The sequence below is a fragment of the Leopardus geoffroyi genome, chromosome B4 (assembly GCF_018350155.1).
Source record: "Leopardus geoffroyi isolate Oge1 chromosome B4, O.geoffroyi_Oge1_pat1.0, whole genome shotgun sequence".
In the NCBI taxonomy this organism is placed as follows: domain Eukaryota; kingdom Metazoa; phylum Chordata; class Mammalia; order Carnivora; family Felidae; genus Leopardus; species Leopardus geoffroyi.
Window position 1 is genome coordinate 49,001,604 of NC_059341.1, and position 26,707 is coordinate 49,028,310.

At 38.5% G+C, this 26,707-nt stretch overlaps 1 protein-coding gene across 2 annotated transcripts in view; it reads left to right on the top strand.

Annotated features, from left to right (window-relative positions):
• PTPRO (protein tyrosine phosphatase receptor type O) overlaps positions 1-26,707 on the top strand; it is a 243,670-nt gene that overhangs the window by 149,888 nt on the left and 67,075 nt on the right. For both annotated transcript variants that reach the window (XM_045464471.1, XM_045464473.1), the window contains exons 4-12: positions 1,149-1,301; positions 3,012-3,455; positions 5,289-5,450; positions 9,014-9,210; positions 16,023-16,143; positions 16,491-16,684; positions 18,105-18,216; positions 21,998-22,149; positions 23,323-23,443. In XM_045464471.1, the coding sequence (XP_045320427.1) occupies positions 1,149-1,301; positions 3,012-3,455; positions 5,289-5,450; positions 9,014-9,210; positions 16,023-16,143; positions 16,491-16,684; positions 18,105-18,216; positions 21,998-22,149; positions 23,323-23,443 (1,656 nt within the window). The remainder of the gene's footprint in view (positions 1-1,148; positions 1,302-3,011; positions 3,456-5,288; positions 5,451-9,013; positions 9,211-16,022; positions 16,144-16,490; positions 16,685-18,104; positions 18,217-21,997; positions 22,150-23,322; positions 23,444-26,707) is intronic.

Here is a 26,707-nt window from a genome sequence, read left to right on the forward strand (position 1 = left end):
TAGACTCTTAGAGGAAGATAGAGAAGGAAGGGTGGAAGGGGAGCATTCAGCTCCATTGGGAGTGAATTGGGAAGGAAAGGAACCTAGAACTCTCAGGATACGACATGTAATATTTCTCTGTTGGCTGGTTGTAACTGGAAACATGTATTAGGGAGGTGGAAAATGGGTCCCAAACTACACAGGGCATGATATCCAGAAAAGTGTCCTTTTGACTTGTTGCTTTTACAAACTCGTTTCTTCCATGGATATTTTTATGAGACATTGTTTAAAACACGTGCATCAATTTTATAGTTTTTGAAACTTTAAAAAATGAAATAAATATAATCATGAACTCCACAAATTAATCACATTTTTTATTTTCCATGAGAACAGATTATCTGCAAAATAATAAACGGGACCTTATTTGCTTAGTGATTGCCTGCAAATCCAAGTTCATGAATGACTGAGATGCGGTCTGTGGAATTTTTGTTGAGTTTAAAGCCAGCAGTTTTAAAATAAGTTAATTAATATGCTTTCCTTTTTAAGTTAATTAATTGTTTAAACTATTTTTGGCTTTTAGTTCAATAAGTGATATTTTTAGTTTCTTTGCCATGTTTCTTCCTGATTTGGATTGGAATCTTAAATTTATTATTTTCCGAATGTTTTCCAAATGAAATCCAGATTTGTATTTTCTTCTGTTTTTGATCAAGTGCTATCTGCCAACTCGCAGATAAACCGTTCTACTTTAAGAATGGGCCAGTTTTTACAAGTGAGCCTAGTGAAAACACGTCCTATAAAATTATTTTTTCCCAAGTCATAAAGTGGCAAACTATCTTTGATTTTTATCATAAAGTAAATGGCTAGCATAAACCTAATCTCTATAATTTCTATATATTATCTTCTCCATTTAATGCACCAAATGTCCCTGCAATAAAAATTTAATTCCAATTGTATCCAATTCTTGTGGAAAAAGCTTTTCAGGATTTTGGATCGAAAGATCCAAATTTTCACCTCTAACCTTATGCCAAGTTTGTATTACTGACCATGCCAGAAGTTGAAGGGGACATTATTTTATGGCAATTTAATTATGATTGTTTAGAACTTCCTAAACAGACGTGGCATTTAGGAGACCAGAATTGTAATATAATTGATTTTTTTTTTCTTCTCAGATTTCTTTAAGGGAAAAACAGTATTTAATCACTGGCTGCCAGGAATATGTTATAGTAATATTACTTTTCAGCTGGTATCAGAGGCAACTTTTAATAAAAGTACTCTTGTGGAGTACAGTGGTGTTAGTCATGAACCCAAACAACATAGAACTGGTAAGTCTTCTGAAGAATCAAATTTAGTGAAAAAACAATTAAGTTATATGTTTGTTGCATATAAATATTCTATCATTCTAAGAAAAATTCTGTTCCAGAGCTAATAAATGAGATACATATATATTTGTAATAGTATTAAACAAATTCTCTATCAGTGTAAGAGGAGCTGAATAAAATATCCAAAAAAAAAATCTAAAATATATCAATGTAATCATAGCCTTACAATCTTGGTTTGGAAAATAGTACATGATACGACTAAAAGTTACAGTTAAGTGACTTAACATGACCAAGTAGACATCTATTATTCTATAACCTGGTAAAATGCTCATATGGCAGATAAACAGATAAGAGATGTTCTAGTACAGAATATCAGATTATTCAAGGAAAATATTGGGATTCATATGTATCTAAAACTTGGAGTGTTTAATTTTAGTAGCATCACTAATATGAAGCACGGTTATGGGATGGATGGATGGATGGATGGACGTAAATACACACATACTCAATGCCTGTCACCAATACCAATATAGTTGACATTACCTGTGCCTAATGACATTACCTTTGCCTAAATTACTCATTACGAATGTTGGAGATGCGTTTCATATGAACGTTGGGAATGGATTGTAATAGATCACCCCGGAGGCCCTGCCAATCTGAATTCTAAGATGCTATGATTTTCATTAATTAGACCAAGACAAAGAAATTATTTCAGCTAAATAAGTTATTTACCTCAAGACACTTACAAATAAGAGTCTATTTGTATTTTTAATTATTCAGTTACAATACACTTTCAAATAAAACACTTACAAATAAGAGTCTATTTGTATTTTTAATTATTCAGTTCAACTAAGGAAACATCACCAATTGAGTGACTTCTACCTGGAAGTTGTTCTAAGTATGAGAGATGAAGACAAAATCTGGTGAGATAGGTTCCCTGTCCTCAAAAAATGGTAGAGATACAATACAAATGGCAATCATACATGGCAGAAGGTGATAAATGTCGTAAGAGGTGCAAAGTTATATAACTGCACAGAGGAGGGAAAGATTAATTTTTATTAGAAATTCACGGACAAAGTGATATTTAAGCTGCTCTTTGAAGGATAGGTAGAAACTGTTGCAGGTAGAGACCATATGGTGTGCCTTCACAATTTTCTCCCTCTAGAAAAGTATACTTCCATAATTCACAAATTGATTTTGGGCTCATATGTTTCATTCTAGAGAGGTAAGGTGTGAAGCCATATTTCTAACATGTGTGTTATTGTTTCTAGAGACGTGTATTTACCTTTTCTAAGCACAGCTGTGTCACAGGGAGTATTTTTATCTTGATAGCTAAAGTACACTGTAGCTGCTTGTTGGTAAGAAAGATCCAGTGGCGAGACTCAATTGCTTTAAAAGGAGATTTTGATAAGCCGAAGAATATTTACAAAGCTCTGCTTTGGGCATGGTGAAATTACCTGTTGGACAAGCATACTATCACTCGTTACTGTATTTGAAATAGGAGTGGTGATACACCAATGTGAATACATCGTGCACAAAATCTTAGATAAATGTGTACTTGACACCACAGTAGTTCTCGATGTAGATTATCTTTATATAGTAGTAGTAAAACGAACCTGTTTTGTAAATCCGCTTGCATATTTGACTCACGAATAACTATTTGCTGTCATAGAATTAAAAATCACTCGAGAATGAACATTGTTTCCCTTACAGCCCCGTACCCACCTCGAAATATCTCAGTTCGCATTGTAAACTTGAACAAGAACAATTGGGAAGAGCAGAGTGGCAGTTTCCCAGAGGAATCCTTCATGAGATCACAAGATACAATGGGAAAAGACAAACTCTTCCGTTTTACAGACGAAACCCCAGAAATGCCCTCTGGCAACGTTTCTTCTGGTTGGCCTGATTTTAACAGCAGTGACTACGAAACTACATCCCAGCCGTACTGGTGGGGCAGCGCATCGACAGCTCCTGAAAGCGAAGATGACTTTGTCAGCGTACTTCCCGTGGAGTATGAACATAACAGTACACTCGGTGACACTGAGAAATCAACATCAGGCTCCTTCTCATTTTTTCCTGTACAAATGATTTTGAACTGGTTACCACCCAAACCACCCACTGCCTTTGATGGGTTCCATATCCACATAGAAAGAGAAGGTAACGTAATAGGAAATCAGTGAAAATAGCAAACGGTGTGCAAAGGAAAGGAAATTGAAATGTTTTCAAACTAAATTTAGAAAAAAAGACTGCTGGTAGACAGTTAAGATTTCAAGATAAATGGTAAAGGAAGGGAAGAGTCTAATTGAGTAGCAACGTGGACTGAGATTAGAAAACAAAACTGAACAGGTAGGATCAGCATCCAAGGTTCGGGAAGCATATAAATTGCAAGTTTTGACAACAGGACACGTTTCACTGCCCAACATGTCACGTACCCCCGGCCGCTGAGGGAAACCTTACGTTTGGAAAGATTTTGATTGAAGTTGTAACCATCACAATTACAAAATATCCTGGAGAGATGTTCTGTTTTCCAGGACACAATTTGTGGAAGCATGCAGCAAAACAGTCTTCCTGACAAGATGGCTGCTTTCCCACAGCGGTCAGACCTGTGTACTGCTTATCTAGGGACTCTTACTTGCCTTAGGGTGTGCGCCCCTCTGGAACCAGTACCACTCACGTTTTCCTGAAGAGGAGCTGGTAATAAAATAGAAAACGCACAGCAACTGATAGTCTCACTACAGCTGCTGTATTGTGTCTCATATTCATGTATCCAGCATCTCAGAGCCATTCTTTGTATTTTAGCCCTTACCGTAAGAAAAACGGCCATGGCCTTCAGTAAACTTGGGTCATGAATCACATCCAAATTGTTTGGTAGATATTTATAGTCATTTGCTGTTTGTTTTGTTTCTAAAATAACATTCTTTGTTTTATACTTTCCAGTCCAGTAGTTTGGGTGATAAAAGTTGTCAAGTTGGCAAAATTTGAAGTTCCAAATAATAGCTTTATTTCAGAGTAGGGCATTAGTATCATGGACTCTGATGTATTATATATTGTTTGCTCTTATTTTATTTAATAGAGGAAGATATCAAAAGCTGTGGATTCCTCTATGCTGGATTATAGCGCAATCAACCATACCCATATATTGTATAAAGTTGAAATCCTTTGTCATTTCCAATTATTCGAGTCAAAAGTCTTCACATTTGCCTGGAATTACTTGTATAAAGTAATCTGTCTTAATCTGCCCTTAGTTTATTTGTCTCTTATTTTTCTGTTCCTTAATATATTCTATGGAAAATAGGATCCCTTAACTCAGAATTTTTTTTAAACGAGTATTTCTGTGCAGGTTCAGTCATGCTTTTATGTGACTGCAATGTGTTCTGTTGAAGGCTATTGTAGTCACCAACGGGTGAGAACAACTTCAAATGCAGTAATAAGCAGCAGGAGATGAACTTTGAAGCAATGTAAAAATCATTTTTACTTTTAGAAGTTCTGAAAGAAAACAGATGAAGGAAGCATATTGCAAGTGTCAGAAAATCTGCCCAGAAGAATTATTTCTAACTAGAAAGAGTTCAGCTCATTTAAAGGCGTTTCTGGATATTTAATACTACCACCAAGAATTTATAAGATACTTTGTTGCCTGTTATTTTTTTATTCCTTATATCTAGAATAGTCAACTATTTTGATCTTTTCCTCACATTCTACTATTATTGTGTGCATATAATGTTGTTGGGAAACTGTACAGGAGAATCCCTAAGTTTTCTTGATTTCGATGCCATATTTTAGTTTGGTTATTTAAAAGTATTACGAAAACCAGTTTGAATACTTAGTCATCTTTTTTTTATAGCACTTTTGATTAAGATGTGTAATATAACGTGACAAAAGGAAAGAAACAATATTTTAAAAACTACTTTTTTTTTATTAATTGACTTGTTTACATTCAAGGCCCTTTCAGATTCCAATTCATATATATTCTCTTTTTTACATATGATTCAGAAAACTTTACTGAATATTTGACAGTGGATGAAGAAGCACATGAATTTGTCGCAGAGCTGAAGGAGCCTGGGAAATATAAGTTATCTGTAACAACTTTTAGCTCCTCAGGATCTTGTGAAACTCGAAAAAGTCAGTCAGCAAAATCACTCAGTTTTTATATCAGTAAGTACCAAAGGGATTATGTTGTACTTACAGGGGGACTAGGACAATGGAACCGGGGAGATTAATGATGCTCCAGCATCAATGATTCATCAAACCTCAGAGACCCTGAGAAATCTTCAAGGTCAGGGGAGGCCCAGATCCATGAGATTTTGACAGCAGAGGAAATATATGTATGTTTAATAGTAGCAGACCTACTCAGAGGTTTAGCTTACAGATTTTTTTTATTATTGTGATAATTGAACATTATTAAGCTGACTTTCCACACTAGCCATCGCAACCTCTCCAAGGACATGGACGCGCTGTTTAGGAAATATGACTTTTGTTTAAGGCCGTATAGAAAATTGATATTTTTGGACTATGTGAAAGGTCTCGCTAGAATGTTGAGCTTATACAATTCAAAGGACAAACAAAGATTCATGGGTAGTGGGACCTAGGTGGTTGCCATAAATTTGGCACAAGAGGACAAAGCTAGAGCATCCTAGAAGCCCCAGTGCCAAGTCTTAGGGTGGCTTCTACTGATTCCATGAGGGGCAAGAGTAAAGTAATTACTACCTCTAAAAGCTGCACAAATCATGCGTGTCTGTAATGCTTTTAGCTAATCTGAATGTTCACTAGAGGTTTAGAGGTCAAAAATCAGTTCAAAGCAGTTAGATGTGTCTCCGATCAGAAGAAAGGAAAAACCAGGAGGCAGTGGATAAAAACCGCTCATCAAAAAGGATGACCACCCTATACTTTATCACCCTCTCCAAAGGCAAAATACCACCTTTCGTCAATCCTCAGAAAGGTGGGTGGGAGGATGAGAAGGGAGGCAGAGGGAAGAGATCAGCTTATTTCACAGCTGAAAAATGTTGCAAATGACCCATGTAGCATTTCTGTTTAAGAAACCAAAAATGCCGTCCCTGATAAGAGACCTAAAGATCCGTTAGGTATACAGAAAGATTAGTCCTAATTGTTTGCACATCGATCTTTGACCTGAAGTCACTTGAGAATGAGGACAAAGTTTAGTATTCCATTTTTTCTGAACCTGACAATGTCTCACTAACCAAAAGGTTTCCTGGCCTGTCAGTAGAGGTCCACCGCAAGTGTGAAGAGCACCCAGGAACACTCCCTCAGCTATTCTAACCTCGCTTGGCTTTCCCTTCTCTGAATTGCTCCTGTGTTTCATAGTGCTCAGCACAAAATACAGAATTTATTTGTGTATGATATTTCTCTCGATTTCTTTTATATGTGTACATCTCGCTTCTCATACCAAATTACAAAATCCTAGCCTGGGGTTATGCTATTGATTTATTAATTCTGCTGTACCTTCAACCAACAAGTAATTCACTGAACTATTTTCATGCGTCAGGCACTCTGCCCTAGAGTATCCAAATTGACTGGTGCTATTGAGAATGTGTCAGAATTGCTCCAAAATATAATTATTTCAAAGAGGTACCTATTATTCATCTAGAAAAATATAAGGCACTAAAATTTTTGTTTTTTCTCTGCCAATAAAAGAATAATATTTGTAGCACTTAGGATATTCTATTCTGCAGTAGTGGGTCATTCAAGTGTACTGTATATATATCTTTAGTTTAAAACAGGACACTGTAGATATAAATACTATACTTACCTGAGTAAGCCCCTACACACAGTGTAGTCTCACACCAGCTAAATTCTATTCACAGACCATTTTCCTGATCCAAACCGGGTGGGAGTTAAGCTATGACATTAATATTTATTACATTTCATTCAGATTTATGTTTTTTTTGTTGCATTATGATTTCGAGGTATGTAGCTCTGAAGGTTTTCCTTCAGAGATGAGAAGTAAGGTAGAAACTTATATGAGTCCCCCAATAGCCTTACATTTCAATTACCCCCATTTTTCAGGTGGAAAAAACTAATTCACGGAAAGTTTAATGACTTTCCCAAGCGTCCAAGTGAGGACTAGACCTAGGAATATTTGCTAGCAAAGTCCGTTTCCACGTAGCCTGCAATGACCTGTTACCTTGGCTTGATTATCAAATAAGTGAACTTATTTTCCTTATTCCCACTTTGGCTCTCTGTGCGCCTGCTACCCCAGTAATCTTCATAACAGTGTTAACACTTCACATTTACATAGTTCTCTAACACGTATAATCTCATTTGATCCCAGCGACAGATGGCATCATGATAAATTGTCACAAAGCAATGACCCAGGAGACGGGGGGTCTGGGTTGGGCCCCAAGCACTTATTAGCTCTGTGACACTGGACATGCCATTCTCATCTCTGGGCCTCAGTTTCCTCATCAGTTAAATGAGGTATCGGATCTCTGAAGTTGTCAATCCTAACATTCTATGATTTATCCATTTGGCCATTTGGCCATTTATCCATCTGAGATTCAGAGATGTTAAATCATTTGCGCAGTCATTTGCTCACTAATGAGCAAAACTGACTCTGGGTCAACGTACCTATCTCCAAACCAATGTTTTCATAGTGCCTCCAGAAGTGTCATGGAGGTGTTAAGAGCATGGATTCTGGAACCAGCCTTCCTGTGTATGAATCCCAGCTCTACTTTCCCTTTCTCTGCCTCAGTTTCTTCATCTGACAGTGGAAGGAGTACTAATACTTATCTCATAGGTCTGTCATGAAAATTAAAGGATTAAACTATGTAAACATATAAAGGCTTCAAACAGAGCCTGATACATGGTGACTGCCAGGTCTCTTTGCCACCACTATTATGGTCATTTTTTATTGTCTTTATCTCCCTTGCCCCCTTTGCTGTGAGCTGGAGACTGCTCTCCCCTGCAGAGCCACTTCCTTCTTTTCCCTTCATGGGTTCCAGCCCAGGAAGACACTCAGAAGTGTATCCTAGGCAAATAAAGAAAAGTTGTGCATTTGCATTTCAACAAGGACTTTCTGTAGATAATAACCATCTTAACACTTCTTGAGTCCTTACTATGTGTCAGGCACTGTGCTAATAACCACTTTAGAAACTTAAGAGAACAAAGCTAATGGTGGGCATTTCTATGCTGATACTTTATAATGAGGTACCCACCGCGATCCTCGAATGATCACCCGGATTGCAGGCAGCTTCTATAATTGAGCCAGCCCGTTTGCCTGTTTCTTCTCTCATACAGTCACACCCCGCCTCTTTGATCCTGCCGTTACCAAATTTAAAATCTTTTCACACGATGGCAGTCGAGGCTAATTTGAATCTCAAAGTAATTATTTCTAGAGACCCAAGGTCCTAACAGCAAAGGAACCATAAACACTAATGAAATGCCCCACCCAGTGTTTGTTAGAAGAGAAGTAGATTCTCTCGGGTGAAGAATTGACCAGCGTCACCTCAGATGCACATAACAGCTGACGTAGAGCTTCTCTCTGCCCCTAGAACTGATTTCGTTGCTGCTGCCACTGCTGTTCGGGCAGTGGTGAGACCAGCTGGGCAGAGAACATACAGACATGCCGGTCCAGCTGCCGGTCTTACTTTGAGTATCTTCGTAAGGGCCAAAGGAGAACAACATGATTTTTAAAAGGAGACTCTTTTATCTCAACCAGCTCGGTATGACACCTCCCTTGTGCTCTTATGTGAAATGTTCAGGCCCGTCAGGAGAGTGGATTGAAGAACTGACTGAGAAGCCCCAGCATGTGAGCGTCCACGTTTTAAGCTCAACCACCGCTTTGATGTCCTGGACGTCTTCCCAAGAGAACTACAATGGCACCATCGTGTCTGTGGTGTCACTCACCTGCCAGAAACAAAAGGAGAGCCAGAGGCTAGAAAAGCAGTACTGCACTCAGGTAAAGGAACAGAAAACAATGCTGACGGGCTCATTCGCCTGCTGTGGCACAGCCAGACAGGCAGAGCCAGGAGGCCGGCGCAAGAGGCTGTGCTGAGGTCTCCCCCGGGTGCGTTGTGCACGGGGGATGAGTGTGCATGGCTCTTCAGTGACAGTCTTCCTCCCTGTCCCTCTCAGGACTACCATCTCCCGTTTATTTCCATGCCTCATTCAGGAGACCTACGATGTGGGGGGCACCTGGGAGCTTAGTCGGTTAAGCGTCCGACTTCGGCTCAGGTCATGATCTCATAGCTGGTGAGTTCGAGCCCCGCGTTGGGCTCTGTGCTGACAGTTCAGAGCCTGGAGCCTGCTTGGGATTTTGTGTCTCCCTCTCTCTCTGCCCCTCCCCTGCTCACACTCTGTCTCTCTGTCTCTCTCTCTCTCTCAAAAATAAACATTAAAAAACTTAAGGGAAAAAAAGAGATCTACGATGTGGCAGGTACTCTGATAGATGTTGGGGATCTAGATAATTTCTATGCATCTGCCCCTTGCAGAGTTTATAATCTAGTGAGAACAACGCATAAGGGAACATACAGTTACTGCAGAGTATAAAGTAAGGCCCAGGGAGCCCTTATGAGTTCACAGAAAGAAAGAGCTGGGCATGAGTAAATATGGATTGGGGCAAGAGGATTGGGAAAACTGGCCAGAGAAACTTTTACCCGGCAAGGAGACAACCAAGCAGAAGATTCTGGGGAGTTTTTGTTTGTTTGTTTTACTTTTTCCATTTTCTTTTTCTTGTTATTTAAACTACAAAAAATAACTCATGCTCACCAGAAAACTAATTCAAAAATTAAAAGTACGAAAGGAAAAAAACTCCCCCTTCACTAATCGCAGCTAAGAAGAGCTTTTTTAAAAAAATTTTTTTGATGTTTATTTATTTTTGAGAGAGAGAGATAGAGTGGGAGCCGGGGAGGGGCAGAGAGAGAGAGACACAGAATCAGAAGCGGGCTCTAGGTTCTGAGATCTCAGCACAGAGCCTGATGTCAGAGGCTTAACCCACTGAGCCACCCAGGTGCCCCGTTGAGGAGAGCTTTGAAGGAGAAATAGGACTTAGCTGAGCACGAGGGAGCATGAAGGGCAGGTGGAAATGGGGCGCAAATCATTAGTTCTGGGAATGGCTACCAGAGTGAGCTTTCAGGCCCAACCATCCATCCGGAGGGAAACCCTGCCACATGGGCCCCAGGGCAGATCCTGCAGTCCATCGCCCAGAAGTATCCACAGGGAGCCTGGTGCCCAGCCATACTTTCCCAAAACTTGGTTTTATTTTTTCATACGGTCAAATGTACTGATTCTTGGTGTCTTACAAACAGAATATTTACTTCCCCACAGGTAAAATTATCAACTCGTGTGTCATACACTGGAAATATAATACTCAAATACAACAGTTGCTCTATGAAAGCTTTTAGGGCATTTAATGAAATTCAAAGAGTGAGAAACTTGAAACTGATAAGATGAATTTAGGAATCCCGGCCTTTGGAGTGCCAGAAAGGCTTAAAAGTACTGAGATAAGCTCTTACTTGAGGATGAGGCTATCCCTTGACTTCAATTAAATTAAGGAGTAAATATGCTAAACAGATTAACTTGTAATCACGACTCACTGTGCAGTTTACTAGCTTCCTTTCCTGAGCCTACCGAAAACGGCTGACTGGTTACATTGCTAGAAACATCCGTTTCTCTTACAGAACATGACATAGAACTTGACTGCTCCAAGGTACATTGCTTTGCCCTTCATCTGATGTACAAATTCTGTATCTTTTGCATAGAAGCCAAAGGCTAACGGTATAGATCGAGTTTGTAAATTATAAATGAGCCAGAAAAGGCTGGTCTAAGCGTACTTTGACAGTGCCTTCTTGAGATGCAAATATTAAACTGTTAAGGATTACAGGCAAGAAGGCCAATATTTAGAATGGAGGGTGGGATCTAGACCCGCCCGGATCTAGGCGCGGGATCTAGACCTCACTGTGTGAGGCATTATCTCAATTACCACAAGAACATTTTGAAGATTTTGTTATTACACCAACATTATCCATTGCCTCACTATACACGCATGCATGCGCGCGCGCGCGCACACACACACACACACACACACACACACAGGCACACACATATGTTTAGATGAGGAAACATTATTCAAAAAGTCTCAAAAACTGGCCTGCAGTCACGTGGCCATTAATCAAAAGAATCCAGAAGACAGTATCACCAGTACCTGTCTGACTTGGGCTTATTTCCTAAAGCAACTGTTATCCAGAAAAAAAAAATTAATAGTTCTTTAATTCTGTCTGCAGTGGTACCGTGAATGCATTCAACAGAAAATTCAAGATTTCCTGCAGCTCAAAAATAAGAGTGATTTTAAGGCTAAACACATACAGTAGTCCCTCCCCTTATTCATGATTTCACTTTCCATGGATTCAGTCACCCATGGTCACCCACGGGCCAGAAGCAGATGATCCTCCTGTGACATATAGTCAGAAGGTCAATAGTAGCCTAGGGATAGGTCGCAGTTTCTACGTCATTCATCTCACTCTGTCTCATCACACAGACATTTTATTGTGTCACGGCACCATAAGAAGAGAGAATATAGTCCGATAAGATATTTTGACACAGACTACATTCACACAACTTTAATTACAGTATACTGTGTAATTGTTTTTACTCTTGGTTATTGTTGATCTCTTACTGTCCCTGATTTATAAATTAAACTTTACAATAGATTTATAGGTATGTAGGTATAAGAAGAAACAGAGTACATACAGGGTTCGGTACTACCCATGGTTTCAGGCGTCCACTGGGGGTCTTAGAACACAGAATCCCCTGCAGATAAGGCGGGACTACTGTATTAACATTAAAATAATGTTTCACTATTTGATACTTTCACTCTCTCTACTTGGCATCTACCACTGACTATACCACAGGATCGTTGTTTATATATCACCCAGGTCATCCGCGAGAGTCACTGCGAGTACCGTTACCCTCCCTTATACCACCGCTGATTTCTGCATGCTAGGTGGGTCCTAGTGCAAGATCCTAGAAATAAAACAAATTTGACTCGAACCTTGAGTTCATGAGGCTTAGAGTCTGGCCTTCCATGTACCCATTAATTTGAACTTGTCCAAATCCCGCACGTGCTCTTCATGTCTGGTTGTTGTTTCGTGTATAAGTTTGCGGGCAACAAATGTTTGTGGAAAAGGGTGTTTTGCGTTGCATGCCCCTAACAACCATCGTGGTGCTTTTCATTAATAAATACATGAGGAACACAAAGTCTGTGCTCCATCAGTGTTATACATAAAGGACCCTGTCAATTCTTCAAAGTAAATGTGCTCTCAGTACTTTCTCTGAAGACTCACACACAATCCTAAATTTCAGGATTAAAAAACGTTACATAATATATGTATGTATATTTATTTTTAATGTGATCTGCCTTGGTCCCTAAGTGCCTTCCAACAATTTACACACCCTGTTATTTAATAGTCTGCATGTATTTCCTTGCTAAGACATCTTTCCTCCTATTTCTTTAGCTGAAGAGGGATAGGACCGGTGCCTCATTGGAGAGGCATTGGGCTGAACAGAATTCTCTGAAATGGAGACCAAGTGAGGTGGGAATGGGAGAGAGGAAATAGTGAAATGCAAAGATGGGATGAAAATTGGGGAAGGGGATGTGGAATGATCCTCTGGAGAATAAAATACATATTATACACATTATTTACCAAGTAGAGTGCAGTGTACCTATTCCCAAGGCAGTCCAAGATAAATAAAGAGTGTGGAGGGATAAAAGCACAAATGCCAGCTGGTAGCTTAGCAAATATTCGAAAACAGGGTGGCAGAAAGGAGTTGGTGTTTATTAATTGTTACCAAGGTTATTTGCAACACCATTGCCCTCTTCTCCTTTTTTTTTTAGTAGTGTGATGTATATACACATAGTTGCTTCTTATTAAAAAATGGAATCATGTCCCTAGGATGAATTTATTATGATGGCATATTTTTTGCATTGAGGTATAATTGATTATCACATTATATTATATTAATGTCAGGTGTGCAGCATAATGATTCAAGAGTCACATACATTGCAAGATGACCATCACAATAAGTCTAGTTGCCATCCATCACCATACAAAGTTACAAATTTTTTTTTCTAGGGATGAGAACATTTAAGATTTACTCTCCTAGCAATTTTCAGATAGGCGATACAATATTACTAACTATAGTCATCACCACGCTGCATGTTACAGCCCCGTGACTTGTTTATTTCATAACTGGAAGTTTGTACCTCTTGACCCCCTTCACCCATGTCATCCTCCTGTGAACCCCTCTCCCCTCTGGCCACCCCCATTCTGTTCCCCATACCTGTGAGCTTTGTTTTGTTTTGTCTGCTCATTTGTTTTGCTTTCTAGTTTCCACACAGTGAAATCATACTGTATTTGCCTTTCTCTGACTTATTTCACTAGCAAAATACCCTCAGGATATTAAATATGATGGCAAACTTAAGTGGCTATGACTTCAGGTAGTCATTTGAATAATCAGAATCAAGTAGTTGCCTAAAATATTATCAAACCAAAGAGATTTTAACACCAGCCTGAAGTAATCTACACTTTGTCTGTCTTGCTATTCTAAATATTCTAAAGGAGTGATTGATGAGCTAGGTTAACATTCACAGGCATGCCCACATGTGCATAATATGTTGTTAAGTCTTAAAGGAAAGTTTGGAGCGACATTGATAATGCAACACCTATATGGTTCAATATGATATTGTTTATTTATATATGTGTGTAGGAGGGTCTGGAAGATTGTCCCCCAAAATGCTGGAAGTGGGGGGAGGAGGATAGAAAAATTGCCAGTTAACTTCATTTGCTCTTCTGTTGGGTGAATAATTTTTGCAATGCGCATTATTAGTTTTATCATTTAAAAATGTATTTTAAAGAAATAAGCCAATGTTGCTTAGTTGTGCACAGCATACACATTCTTATTCATAGTTTGTCTCTTCAGGAAATGCTCCGTCAGATGAGAATATCTAGTTGGCTAACTTTACCTAGATGGCTTCCAGCAGAATTCACATTCTAAAACATGGGCAAGGACACTTGGGTGGCTCAGTCAGTTGAGCGCCCAACTCTTGATGTTTGCTCAGGTGGTGATCTCCGTGGTCATGAACTCGTGATCTGGCAGTCACGAGGTGGAGCCCTGAGCCACACTCAGTGTGGAGCCTGATTGGGATCCTCTGTCTCCCTCTCTCTCTGCCCTCCCCGACTCATGTTCTCTCTTTCTGTCTCTGTCTCTCTCAAAATAAATAAATAGACTTGTAAAAATAATAAAATTTTTTAAACAGTAAAACATGGGCAAAAAATTCTGGTATGAGTGAGTAGGAAAGAAGGGGTGGAAATGCTATTTTATGAATTCAACTTCATTTTATTTTGTTTAAGTTACTGGAAAAGAAATTATGGTATGCTGCTCCCCTTACTTACATTTAGAGCAAGTTGTCCCAACTCAAGTTATACAATTCCTATTGTGTAGAATCAGTTTCTGGTGTTAGAAAGGCTTAAAATTCATATCCATGAATTCTGTATTTATTCTTAAAATCATAACGAAGCTTAAAAAAAATCTTATAGCATAGGTAAGCTGTCAACATTATTGTTCTTCTTTGATTTCTTTCTGGTCCTTTCCACAGTAATTTTACAATGTTATATACCCCAGAGGCCAAAAATTGATGAGGAGTGAATTATCTTTATTGAATCTCTAGTTTCAATAGAAACCTGTGAGGTATATAATAGTATTATCTATAGTTTATCAATCATGAAGCCACGCTAAGAATTATAAATAAATTTCCATGCTGATAAGAGGTAGAGTCAGGATTTGATTTCAGGCAGTCTGAATAGAGAACCTGTGTTCTCTCTACTAAGCAAGGCTGTCTTCAATATCAGAGGCATTAAAGGTCACATTTCTTGACCTGTAAACTGAACCATTAATCTTAGTGCATGCCAACATTTAACTTTAATAAGTACATTTTTTTTAAGTGTACATTTCATTCATCTGTCGGTTGTTTTTCTCTATATTGTATTTGTTACCTAACCAAAAGTTAAAAAAAAAAAGAACAGTAAAGAAGGGCTCATCTATATGAGAAATATTTTCTACAACATTATTTTAAGGGGTCACAATAGCCTTCAGAAGCATTTCCTACTGTATCTTGATGCTTAGTCCCAGACTTGCCTGTAACAGCCATTGGAGGTCACAACACTAGGCTTCCAGTCCCAACACTGCATCTGAATATGTGACCTTGGCCATTTCCTGGTTTTACTGTTTTGATCTATTAAATGAGAGATTTGGAGCAGATAATCTCTGAGGTCATTTCCTTCTCTATAATTAGATATTATATGCTTCTTAGTGACGAGAGACCAAAGACATTCCTGCACTGATCTTTGTATGTTTTTAGCTGACACTACAATTTAGGATGTCAGACTACCCTTATGGTATTGCTGATTTGATTATGGTTAGAGGCTGATGTGTCTCTAGTGTACATGGTTCAAATTGACATTGATGGTATAAAGCAGTTCACGGGGCTTATTAAATCCAGCCGTAGAATTTGAATGTTCCGGGTTCCCTTCAGTGTTCACATAAACTATAAATCATGCTAATTTTGAAATCTGACCTTCCCCAGAACGAGCAAAGGCTTCTGGATTTCAAAGGCGTCTGCGGCTCCACAAAGAGTCCCTGAATATAGTATCAGCCTCTGTGTCACATTCTGAAAGCCCACCTCTAAATAAATCATGTTGGGTGTTTGGTTTAAAGGTGAACTCAAGCAAATCTATCATTGAAAATCTGGTTCCCGGTGCCCAGTACCAGGTCGTGATGTACCTAAGAAAAGGCCCTTTGATTGGCCCACCTTCAGATCCTGTGACATTTGCTATCGGTAAGTTGCCAGCCTCAAGAATTACTTTATCAGAGTACTGTTGGTGGGGAGGGGGATGCAGTGTCCATGCCCAAGTCATTAGCATCATATATGGGGGGTCCCTACTCATTCACCCAATATTCTACATCCAGAGTCATAAATGACTACAGTTGTATAACCTGGGATCTAAAGTTAGCAACTATTACTCAGAAAAATAACATCGGAGGCAAATATGATTTATTCAAAAACCATATCAGAAGGGCAAAAACTCTAGTTTTAAGAAGTTGAAGCCATTTCTAAGACATTCGAAAAGATATTAAACCTTTCTTCTTGGCTCTCTTTTCTCATCCTTCCCTGCTTCTTCTTAGTTCCAACGGGAATAAAGGATTTAATGCTCTATCCCTTGGGTCCTACGGCAGTGGTTCTGAGCTGGAGCAGACCTTACTTAGGAGTGTTCAGAAAATATGTAGTTGAAATGTTTTATTTCAACCCTGCAACAATGACATCAGAGTGGACAACATACTATGAAATAGCAGCGACTATCTCCTTAACTGCATCAGTGGTAATGGTTCCTTAAGTAGCCGTCACACTTCCTGTGTAAAGAAATTTGCCTTTCTGTACCAAGTGTATCAGAAAAAGTTACCTGTAAATACACATGGGTGGTTTGCTACCTTCAAGATTTTTTTTAGTTGTTTTTGCGTGTAGGACTGTTTTTTCCGAGGGAGAGGTTGAGAGAGAGAGATTGAGAGAGAGAAAGAGAGAGAAATAATTATGTGAAGCATGCTTTCACCCCTAATTGGGCATATCCACGTTTTTGTTTTTTTTTTTTTTAATTTTTTTTTTCAGCGTTTATTTATTTTTGGGACAGAGAGAGACAGAGCATGAATGGGGGAGGGGCAGAGAGAGAGGGAGACACGGAATCGGAAACAGGCTCCAGGCTCTGAGCCATCAGCCCAGAGCCCGACGTGGGGCTCGAACTCACGGACCGCGAGATTGTGACCTGGCTGAAGTCGGACACTTAACCGACTGCGCCACCCAGGCGCCCCGGGCATATCCACGTTTTAATAGAGCTGAGAGCTTATTGTCCCTCTCTGTCCCTAGGAGGAAAACACAAAAAGTTACCGTTAGTCATTCAATAATTAGTTGACACTGTTTTAACACTAGTGATGAGTATTCTTAACATGTACACATCACTTAAATACCTATGATGTCAGGCTATCAGAGGATGCTTTTCTTTCTTTTTAAAAAAAATTTTTTTAATGTTTATTTATTTTTGAAGGAGAGAGAGACAGAGTATGAGCAGGGGAGGGACAGAGAGAGAGGGAGACAGAGAATCTGAAACAGGCTCCAGGCTCTGAGCTGTCAACCCAGAGCCCAGTGTGGGGCTCGAACCCACAAACTGTGAGATTATGACCTGAGCTGAAGTCAGATGCTTAACCAACTGAGGTTGGTTGCAACCAGGTGCAACTAGAGGATGCTTTTCAAGAGAGCAGGGAAAGATTGCGCTTTCTGAGGCTGGAATAATTTCTAAGGCACAGGTCACACATGAAGTGCACGATTGCCCTCTACCCGGTTGATGTCTCTGGTATTTGCCACCCAACAAGGATGCATGATTATGGTCCAAACTGGGAGAACACAAAGTCGTGAGAGGACAGTTTTTGTAGAAATAGGGGAATGTGTGTGTACAGTCGCTTACAAATAAGTACTATTTCACATGCGTAATACAACTTAGGAAACTGCAAAATGAGACCAATATTAGTAACATTTGACTCAATACCTATGAATCACTTTTTTAAAAGTTCTGTTTGTAGATCATTCTATTTACATGCAGATATACATACATGTATATACATACAATACAAAAAGGTATGGGAAGGAAAATAAAAAATACTTGTTAATAATTTTCATGACCTAATAAAAGTAACTCTATTCCAAAAATAGGATTTTTCCCCCTTGCTCTTTTGTCTCCTTGCTCTTTTTAGAGGATAGCCAATCTGCTGCCAGCATGGTACTACAACTTTCGAGTTACCATGGTAACATGGGGAGACCCAGAACTGAGCTGTTGCGACAGCTCCACCATAAGCTTCATAACAGGTGAGTGGTGTTATGGGAACAGCTTCCACGGGGAGAGAACGCCATTTTGAGGAGTTTCTGAAGAGATATATCTCCAGAAAGCGCTAGGCACTCACCCAGCACTGCCTGAAGCTCAGTCTCATGGAAGCTAGTATCCTTGATTCTGAAAGTTCATTATTTGTTTAAATGATAGTCTTTGAAAATCAAAATACATTTTCATCCTGAGTCATTGTCCTTTATTTATGTGCCCCTGTTTGGAATCGATTAAAATAGAGATGTAGCAGACAGAACTTTGGGCTTCAACTGATTTTACCCACTTAATGATTTTGTTTGCTAGAGTGCCTCCATTTCCTTATTAATTAAAGTTTTAAAGTCACAGGCTGATGGCAGCATTGTCCAGAGCAGGAGTTAAAACAGGCTTTGGAGACTGATGGACCTGGGTTTGAATCATGGATCGGCCATCTACCCTGTGTAGCCTGTGCATGTTAACTTTTGTAAGCCTTGGGGTTTTTTTTAAAAGCACTGAGACAGTTGTTAGCTCATTTTCATATAGCAGAGATAGATAACAGAGGTGGTCAGAGATGGCAATGAAAGGGGGATTTCATCAAAGAAACACTGACTATTTCTGAATCCTATTTGAACTATGATTTTTCAGGAACTTTTGGTTGGACTACAAGGCTATAATTAGTGTTATACTGAGAGAAGATGTGAGAAAAATATGTTTAGGTGAATAAAAATGTTGCCAAAATATTTTCCTCACTGGACATCTAGTTTTACTCTGTCAGACTTTATCAGTGAAAGAAAATGCAAAGAAATTAATCGCGTGGGAGCACCTGGCTGGCCCAGTTGGTAGAGCATGCAACTCTTGATCTCTGGGTTGTGAGTTCGAGCCCCATGTTGAGTATAGAGATTACTTAAAAATAAAATCTTAAAAAAAAAAAAAGAAGAAATTAATCATTTGAATTCTTACACTATCAACATACATAGTATATCCCTTTCCTTTACTAGACAATATCTGGAGCTCCCTGTGTTCCAGATATTAATAGTAATACTAGAGTAGACAAGTGAGAGACTACCAAAATATCAAAAAGGTAGAAAATACCAATTATGTGATGAGTAGTGTGTGAGCTTCTTGACTATATTAATAATTGCATACTTAATTTTAGTTACATTTTACCATATAAATAATTCATACAGCTTAACTTTATTGACATTGCCTTTCTGAGAATACTCTTTCCCCCTCAGACAGAGACGTCTGAAAGGAGCCCAGACTTTGCATCTGAAGACGTGATTGAGCAGACCTGGCCCTCCAGAATTCTAGCTGTCAGACTTTGAGCAAATTGTCCTAATGATCCTTGACTTCTTTTTTCTCATTGGCAGAATTCAAAATGTGACCTAACAACCGGCTCATAGAGCAAGACCAAGTGTTTTAGAACTCTCTGCAATAAAGCAGAAAACCACCTTGCCAGGCTCTCTATGGTGTCTCTGAAGGGGGACACTGGAAATGAACGATTAACAGGATTTGGAGTTCTGGACTCAAGTGGCTTAGGTGTGCCTTTCAGAGCTGGGAACTGACTGGGACCTGGCAAAAGTTATGGGCCGGGCAAGTCTGAATAGTTCTATGGTTAATAAGTGAGCTGCTTGGCTAGGTGAGCAGTCTGTTGTCTCCAACAAATGGATCTTTGTGAACTCCTTATCTTTTCCTGGGACAATCTCCTATTTTAGTGTATGTGCTGCCGAAGCGAGCCCTCCTGGGACTGTCTCCTAAGTCATGCTGACACTGTCCCTTCACGGTGTCACCCAAGCATATGTATATAGACGGTCTCAATTCTCACATCTGTCAAATAGGCATAATAATATTTCACAGGTAGTGTGAGAAGTAAATTATATAGTATAAATTATTATTAAAATATATATGGGCACTGACTTATTTTTAGACTTATTTTTAAAGCCAATTGAAATCTTTGCCTTATCTCGTTTTGCTTTTCTTCCCTCGTCTCAAGTTTAAAGCAAACAAGGATATCACACTTCTCTTTCCTGTGCTTTTAGTTGTGATCCAAAACGCCAAATCGTGTGATATAAAAGGATACAGGAATAAAATATTTGAATAAGGTGTGATTTATTAGGATTTCTGGACTACTGTCTTTGTTAGGCAACTTTGTCTGCAAGTCAAATGCATAATTATGCCAGTGTACCAAATTATGTTTAATAAACAAATAGTGACATCTTGTGGCCTTTCAGCAATATGCTGAATTTTAAGGCAACAACATGGCGTATAAAAATCTAAAGATCTAGTTAATTATTTATGTGAGGGGATCTGTGTTAATACTTATACAATTTTAAATACGTTTCCGGGTTTGCAATTTTAAAAGTGTTTCTTGTCCTCACTAGAATTAGAACATGAGAAAATATCCTTTGGCAAAATATAAGTATAGATACATATGTATAACGAAGTACATAGAAATATAATGGAGGAAAGAAGCCACAGGTATTATTCTCTTTATTAGACTATTCTGAAATATGATTTGGGTTTGTGTTAACTTGCTTGCTACAGAAATGTATTTTACGCTCTATATTACAAGTCTCTTCCGTAAAAATTGTTCTAGAAAGCATAGTTATGAATGTTTGTTACGAGTACTCGTAGCGTATCGAGGAAACTAAATCTTCATGGTTTATAGAAATTCTCCTCCAGATATTTCCTTTGGTCTTGTGCTGTCTCTCAGAATGGAACACTTGCTTGTCCAAACCAGCACGCACAGGGAACTGAAATTCAACCGTGTGTGCGTGTTTCCTAAAATCTTCAGAATTATCAGTTAAGTTTAAAAAATAACTAAAATATACATTCAGAGCTCATATATTATAAAGTTGGTAATGAACTCTCCTCCCCATTAAAAAATTTGCATTTAAATGTGTCAGAATGTAAAATAAATGAAGAAACTCAGTGTTAGAAGTTAGCTTTGTGGTGTGATAAAAGAGCCCTTCTTTCCTTCCTTGCTACTTGCTTCAGTAACATTTATTAAGAGCCTACTTTTTGCAAGGTGCTGGTTAGACATGATCAATGGTATTGCTTTGTGATTTTATATAAACAATATTTATTTTCTGCCCCTCTAACCATTGATCTTACTGCCCTTTATTTCTATAAACATCTTTGCTATACCACAATAAAAAATATACTTTTATAGGACCCCAAGTTTTCCAGTACTGTTTGGAAAATCAATTCGATAATGCCTTATACTATTAATTTATTGATGCAACAAGTGGATGCAAAGAAGTGAACACTTTAGGAATCTTCTAACTATGAAATCAATATAAAAGACCTGATATCCTCAGGTACAGATGGGTCTGGCCGCCTTGTGTCTGGGCCATACAAGGTGGGGACCCAGGAAATCAGTGCCCAGCTTTTACCACCAACCTTCGTTATGTTACTGAGAGGTCCTGGGATCCCCAGGACCATCTTATGGTGTGAATTTTTAAAAGTTTATTTATTTTAAGAGAGAGAGAGAGAGAGAGAGCATGTGAGTGAGCGGGGGAGGGGCAGAGAGAGAGAGTGAGAATCCCAAGCAGGCTCAACGATGTCAGTGAGGAGCCCAATGCAGGGCTCAAACCCACGAACCATGAGATGATGACCTGAACCAAGATCAAGAGTCCGATGCTTAACCAACTGAGGCACCAGGTACCCTTTATGGTATGAATTTTAATTCTCTAAATTAACTCTACATGGGATTGCATGCTCTGCTGGTAAGTACTTTAATTATTATTAGTCTCTTATTAAACTAAAATGTGCCTCTTACCTTCCTTGTAGCCCCAGTTGCTCCAGAAATCACATCTGTGGAGTATTTCAACAGTCTGTTATATATCAGTTGGACATATGGAGATGACACAACTGACCTCTCCCATTCTAGAATGTTACACTGGATGGTTGTTGCAGAAGGAAAGAAGAAAATTAAAAAGAGTGTATGTTTTTTTGAATCCCAATATCGGACATCTGAACGTTTATTTACATGAACTCTTGAAAACCATTAAGCAAACACTTATTGAAACATTAAACAAATGGTTTATGCCAGTTGGCACTGTTTTGGGCTCCGGAGAAGGGACAGTAAAAATAATTAAATTCCTCCTTTCAGAGAGTTTACCTTTTAATCTTTAATAGTGATCTCTAATAGTTAAAACTACTCATCATTTACCTTGAAAGTTATGATTTGAGGTTTTTATTCAGGATGTCAAACATTTTCAAGAAAACCACAGTTAATATGTTTTGATATTTTCTCCATATATCACCAATGCCTAAATATTTGGGTACATTGGAAATACTGATTTTTCTCCTGCTTTATTACACTTTTGACATGGCGTTAGGGTACAGACTAAACTACTGTAAAAAAAAAAAAAGCATAGCTCGAAGAAAATAAAAGCTTGTTTCTCTCATGCTAGCATAGAACTGTCAGAGCACCTCTGCTATAAAAGATCAATCATCCAGGGGTCCAGATTCTTTCTATCATGTTGTTTCGTCTAGAATTGTGTAGTCTTCATTTGCATAGCTGAACCTTATCATCATTATATCCATATTCTAGCATGCGGGGAGAGGAAAGGAGAAGATATGGAGGCCCAGCACTTACAGAGTGTAGACAGGATTATAAGCTGCCCATGTGACTTCCACTTATGATCCATTGGTCAGAAGTAGATCGCATGGTTCCCTCTAGCTATAGAGGAAACTAGAAAATGTAGTCTTTAGTTAAGAAACCAGGTGGCTATAGATATGACTAGGTGTCTTCTGAGCTTCTCAGCTAGGGCTGAGTTATATACATATCAGCAGACACCTAGCAGTTGCCTTTTCTAAAATTTGCTGTGAATAAGAAGAAAAGTATCAGAGTAGTACTTATTCTAAATAGAGGATTAATTGCAAAAATGTTCTGATATTTACTGTGCACGTGTAGAGCTACCTTGCATTTGGTTCAGTTGAGGAATTCATATCATTTTCAAAGGAAATAAAGTATCCGTAGGGTTGTAATCAACTGTAGAAAGCCGAATAGAATAGAGAGAATGCCTACCATAGCCCTGCAGTTGTTTGGAGTGGTATTCTAGTTCAAGTTCATTAGAAGTTTAAACCTTCAATCTTGATGGATCTTTCAGGTAACACGCAATGTCATGACTGCGATTCTCAGTCTGCCTCCAGGAGATATCTACAACCTCTCAGTAACCGCTTGCACTGAAAGAGGAAGTAATACCTCCATGCTCCGCCTTGTCAAGCTAGGTAAGAAAAATATACATGGGGGTGTTTGTGAAAATAGTCATGCCCAGAGAACTAGCGTCTGCATCTCTTGATTTGTCATGGTCTTTTCAATTCGATGAAATAACAGAAAAATGTTCACTCTCTTTCATAAGTGCAACATAAACATGTATGTTCAACTTAAATGTTTATGTATTTTTGAGAGACAGAGAATGAGCAGGAGAGGGGCAGAGAGAGAGAGAGGAGCAGAAGATCCAAAGCAGGCTCTGTGCTTATAGCAGAGATCCTGACGCATGGCTCCAACTCATGAACTGTGAGATTATGACCTGAGCTTAAGTCGGACACTTAACGACTGAGCCACCCACCCAGGCGCCCTCGTTCAACTTAATATAGGTTTCTGTGAATGGAATTTTTGCTATTCTGGGAGTCAGGAGTATTCCCCATCCTTAGTGAGATTCGAGAAACGAAGAAGTCTTAGGAATTTAGAAAAGGAAAAGCCTTAGAGATTATCTAGTACAGTGCTTTCAACCCCTATCAGACACCATTCCTTTCTCATGTAAGTATTATGTGATGCCCTTTTTAATATCTCAAATTGAGACTTACAGATAAAATAACCCACATACTGATTTTCAAAGTTGATATAATGTCCTAATTGTAGTGTCAAACCAAGGTAAAAGAAAAAAATATAACAAAATCATATGGATTCCCTGTGTATTTGTTCAGATACAGTGCTTCTGTAAGTCATAGTGGAATTGTCTAATGACTGCACATAATTAAAATGAAAAAGTTGAAGTTTACAAGCAGTAAAGGAATCAGTAGTTCTTCCATGCACGTATAAAAGGAAATAGAGGAGTGAATAAATAACTGAGCAAGCATAAGTACAAGTGGACCCTTGAATAAAAGTTAGAATTAGGATAAGTAGTAAGAGACTACATGTATTTGCATGTGATGAGAGAAAGAGGAAAATAACCTCAATTAAAGTAAAGAGAAGATGCCAAGAAAAATAATAGGCTGTGTATGAGGGGAAATGAGGAAAGTATAATATTCTTGCAAATGAGCTGGAAATGATTGTGTAGTGTAGTGTCAAAATAATTATTTATATTATGAAATACAACTAGGAAGTGACACTATTTAGCACAAAACACATCTTTTACATTCAACAGTTTTCCACGTAGTGAGGTATACATTTAGTTTCTGATACATAAAGGGGCCTCAGGGATAATAGTCTATAATCAGCAGCAGGCAAGAGAATGGATTGGCAAAAAGTTGTGGGGTAGTGTCAGTGTAAGAGGGGCCACCTAGAAATGGATGCACTTCAATGTGTGATTTTCACAGCAGAGATCTCCTTTTTATATTTTGAAAATTAACAGTATAGAGAATGGCAATAAAAATATTTTCAAAACACTTAATGCAACTTACTGACATCCTGTTTCGGATGTCTGCTAATTTATAGTCTGTATCTAAGTCTGTTCCTAAGAGTGTCAAATTGTCACTCTCACCACATATGTTTATAGGTGTAGCTGTACGTAAAGACTGATCCAGGGTGTTTTATTAGCAGCTTAAACAAACACCCGGAGTACCATTGCTGGTAGGGATGTAGCTTTAGAAAACTCGTAGCAAATCACAAACAAAACAAAACAAAACAGTCTTTCCTTAGTTTCCCCAGTAGTTGCTTTTCTCTATAATTCAGTGCATAAAACACTCAGTCTTAAATCTTTTTGTCTTCTATTGGCCATGGCAAAAATTAAATCCTCACACTGACACCCTTTAAAATTAGGGTTGTCCGGGTGGCGCAGTTGGTTAAGTATCCGACTTCAGCTCGGGTCATGATCTCATGGTTTGAACATCGGATTCTGTGCTGACATCTGGGAGCCTGGAGCCTGCTTCGGATTCTGTGTCTCCCTCTCTCTCTGCCCCTCTCCCACTCACACTCTGTCTGTCTGTCTGTCTCTCTCTCTCTCAAAAATAAATAAACATTAACAAATTTTTAAACAAATAAATAAAATTAAATAGGTAGCTGGAGATACATAACATATTAAATAGAAGCTATTGGCAGAAAAAGTAAATTATTGAGTAATTTGTAAATAACACTTTAATTCCATTTAGGTATTTTTCTTAATGACAACTTTCTTCTAAATTATTTTACTCAACTTCCGGAAAATCTTTTCTAACATTATTATGTGATAAAGTACTTGCAATTACATTTATAGTAGATTTATTCTGGTATGACATTACAAACATATGTGGGATGTGGGACTTGGGACAGTTTTTCTGTTTGGAGCTTTCTTGATCATTGCAGAACATCTAGCATTTCTGCTTCCTGCCTACAGAAGCCCAGTTAACAACCTTCCTGGTGGCTATTAAAAACATTCCTACAAATTTACAAACACCGTCCCATTGAGAACCACGAGTTCAATTTCATTCACGGCAGGCAATCTGCTCTTCTTCCCCAACGGGCTGTACTTCACCTCTAGGAATGTGGAGATCACCAGCTTCCAACATTGTGTGATCTTTCTACTAAAAAAAAAAAAAAAAAAATTGCCTGCCTATCACTTGCAACTGCTATCTCTGATTTTGTCCTTCGTGGATATAAAAATCTGTTCAAAACTCGTTTCCAGGTAACTGGAATTGCTTAAAGATTATGCTCACATTCCCCATGCCTTTCTTTTCCCCAGCTTTATGATTACAGGAGGCTGTAAGTGTTTCTTGGGTCCTAGCTGCTTTCTCTAACTCATTTGGTTTGTTCAGAGGTGGGTCTTACCAAAGCAGTAATTAGGGAGCCTATCGAGAGCCTCACTGTTGCCATAATGTGACATTATGGTTGATATATGATCAGGAGTATGAGTTAAAGTCCTGAGCTGGTACAATTATACTCACACTACACAGGCGTATGAGTAAAAATCATGATAGTTCCCAGCCCAAATTTATCATGAGGTTTTGAGGTTCCATATCTTCCTGTTAGCAGGCAGGACTACTTAAACCAGTGTAGAAAGGTCCTTTAAACTTTTCAAGAAGGAAAGGCCAGTTTCCATAAAAATTATTTCTTAAAATCAATAAGGTTTTCCTTTTTATGATCTAAATATCAGACAGAATACTGCTTCTACATCGTTGCTCTCTGAAAACAAGACAATCTGTATATAATGTGCCTGAACTCAGCCTTTTTCCCCCTGAAAACTAAATAATTTCACTTGTCATCCATTTGTCTAGAAGTCTATTTTCTATTCCACTCATCGCATTATTGTTTTTTGGTTCTTTCAATTTTCCATAACACATATGGCCTTGCCTACT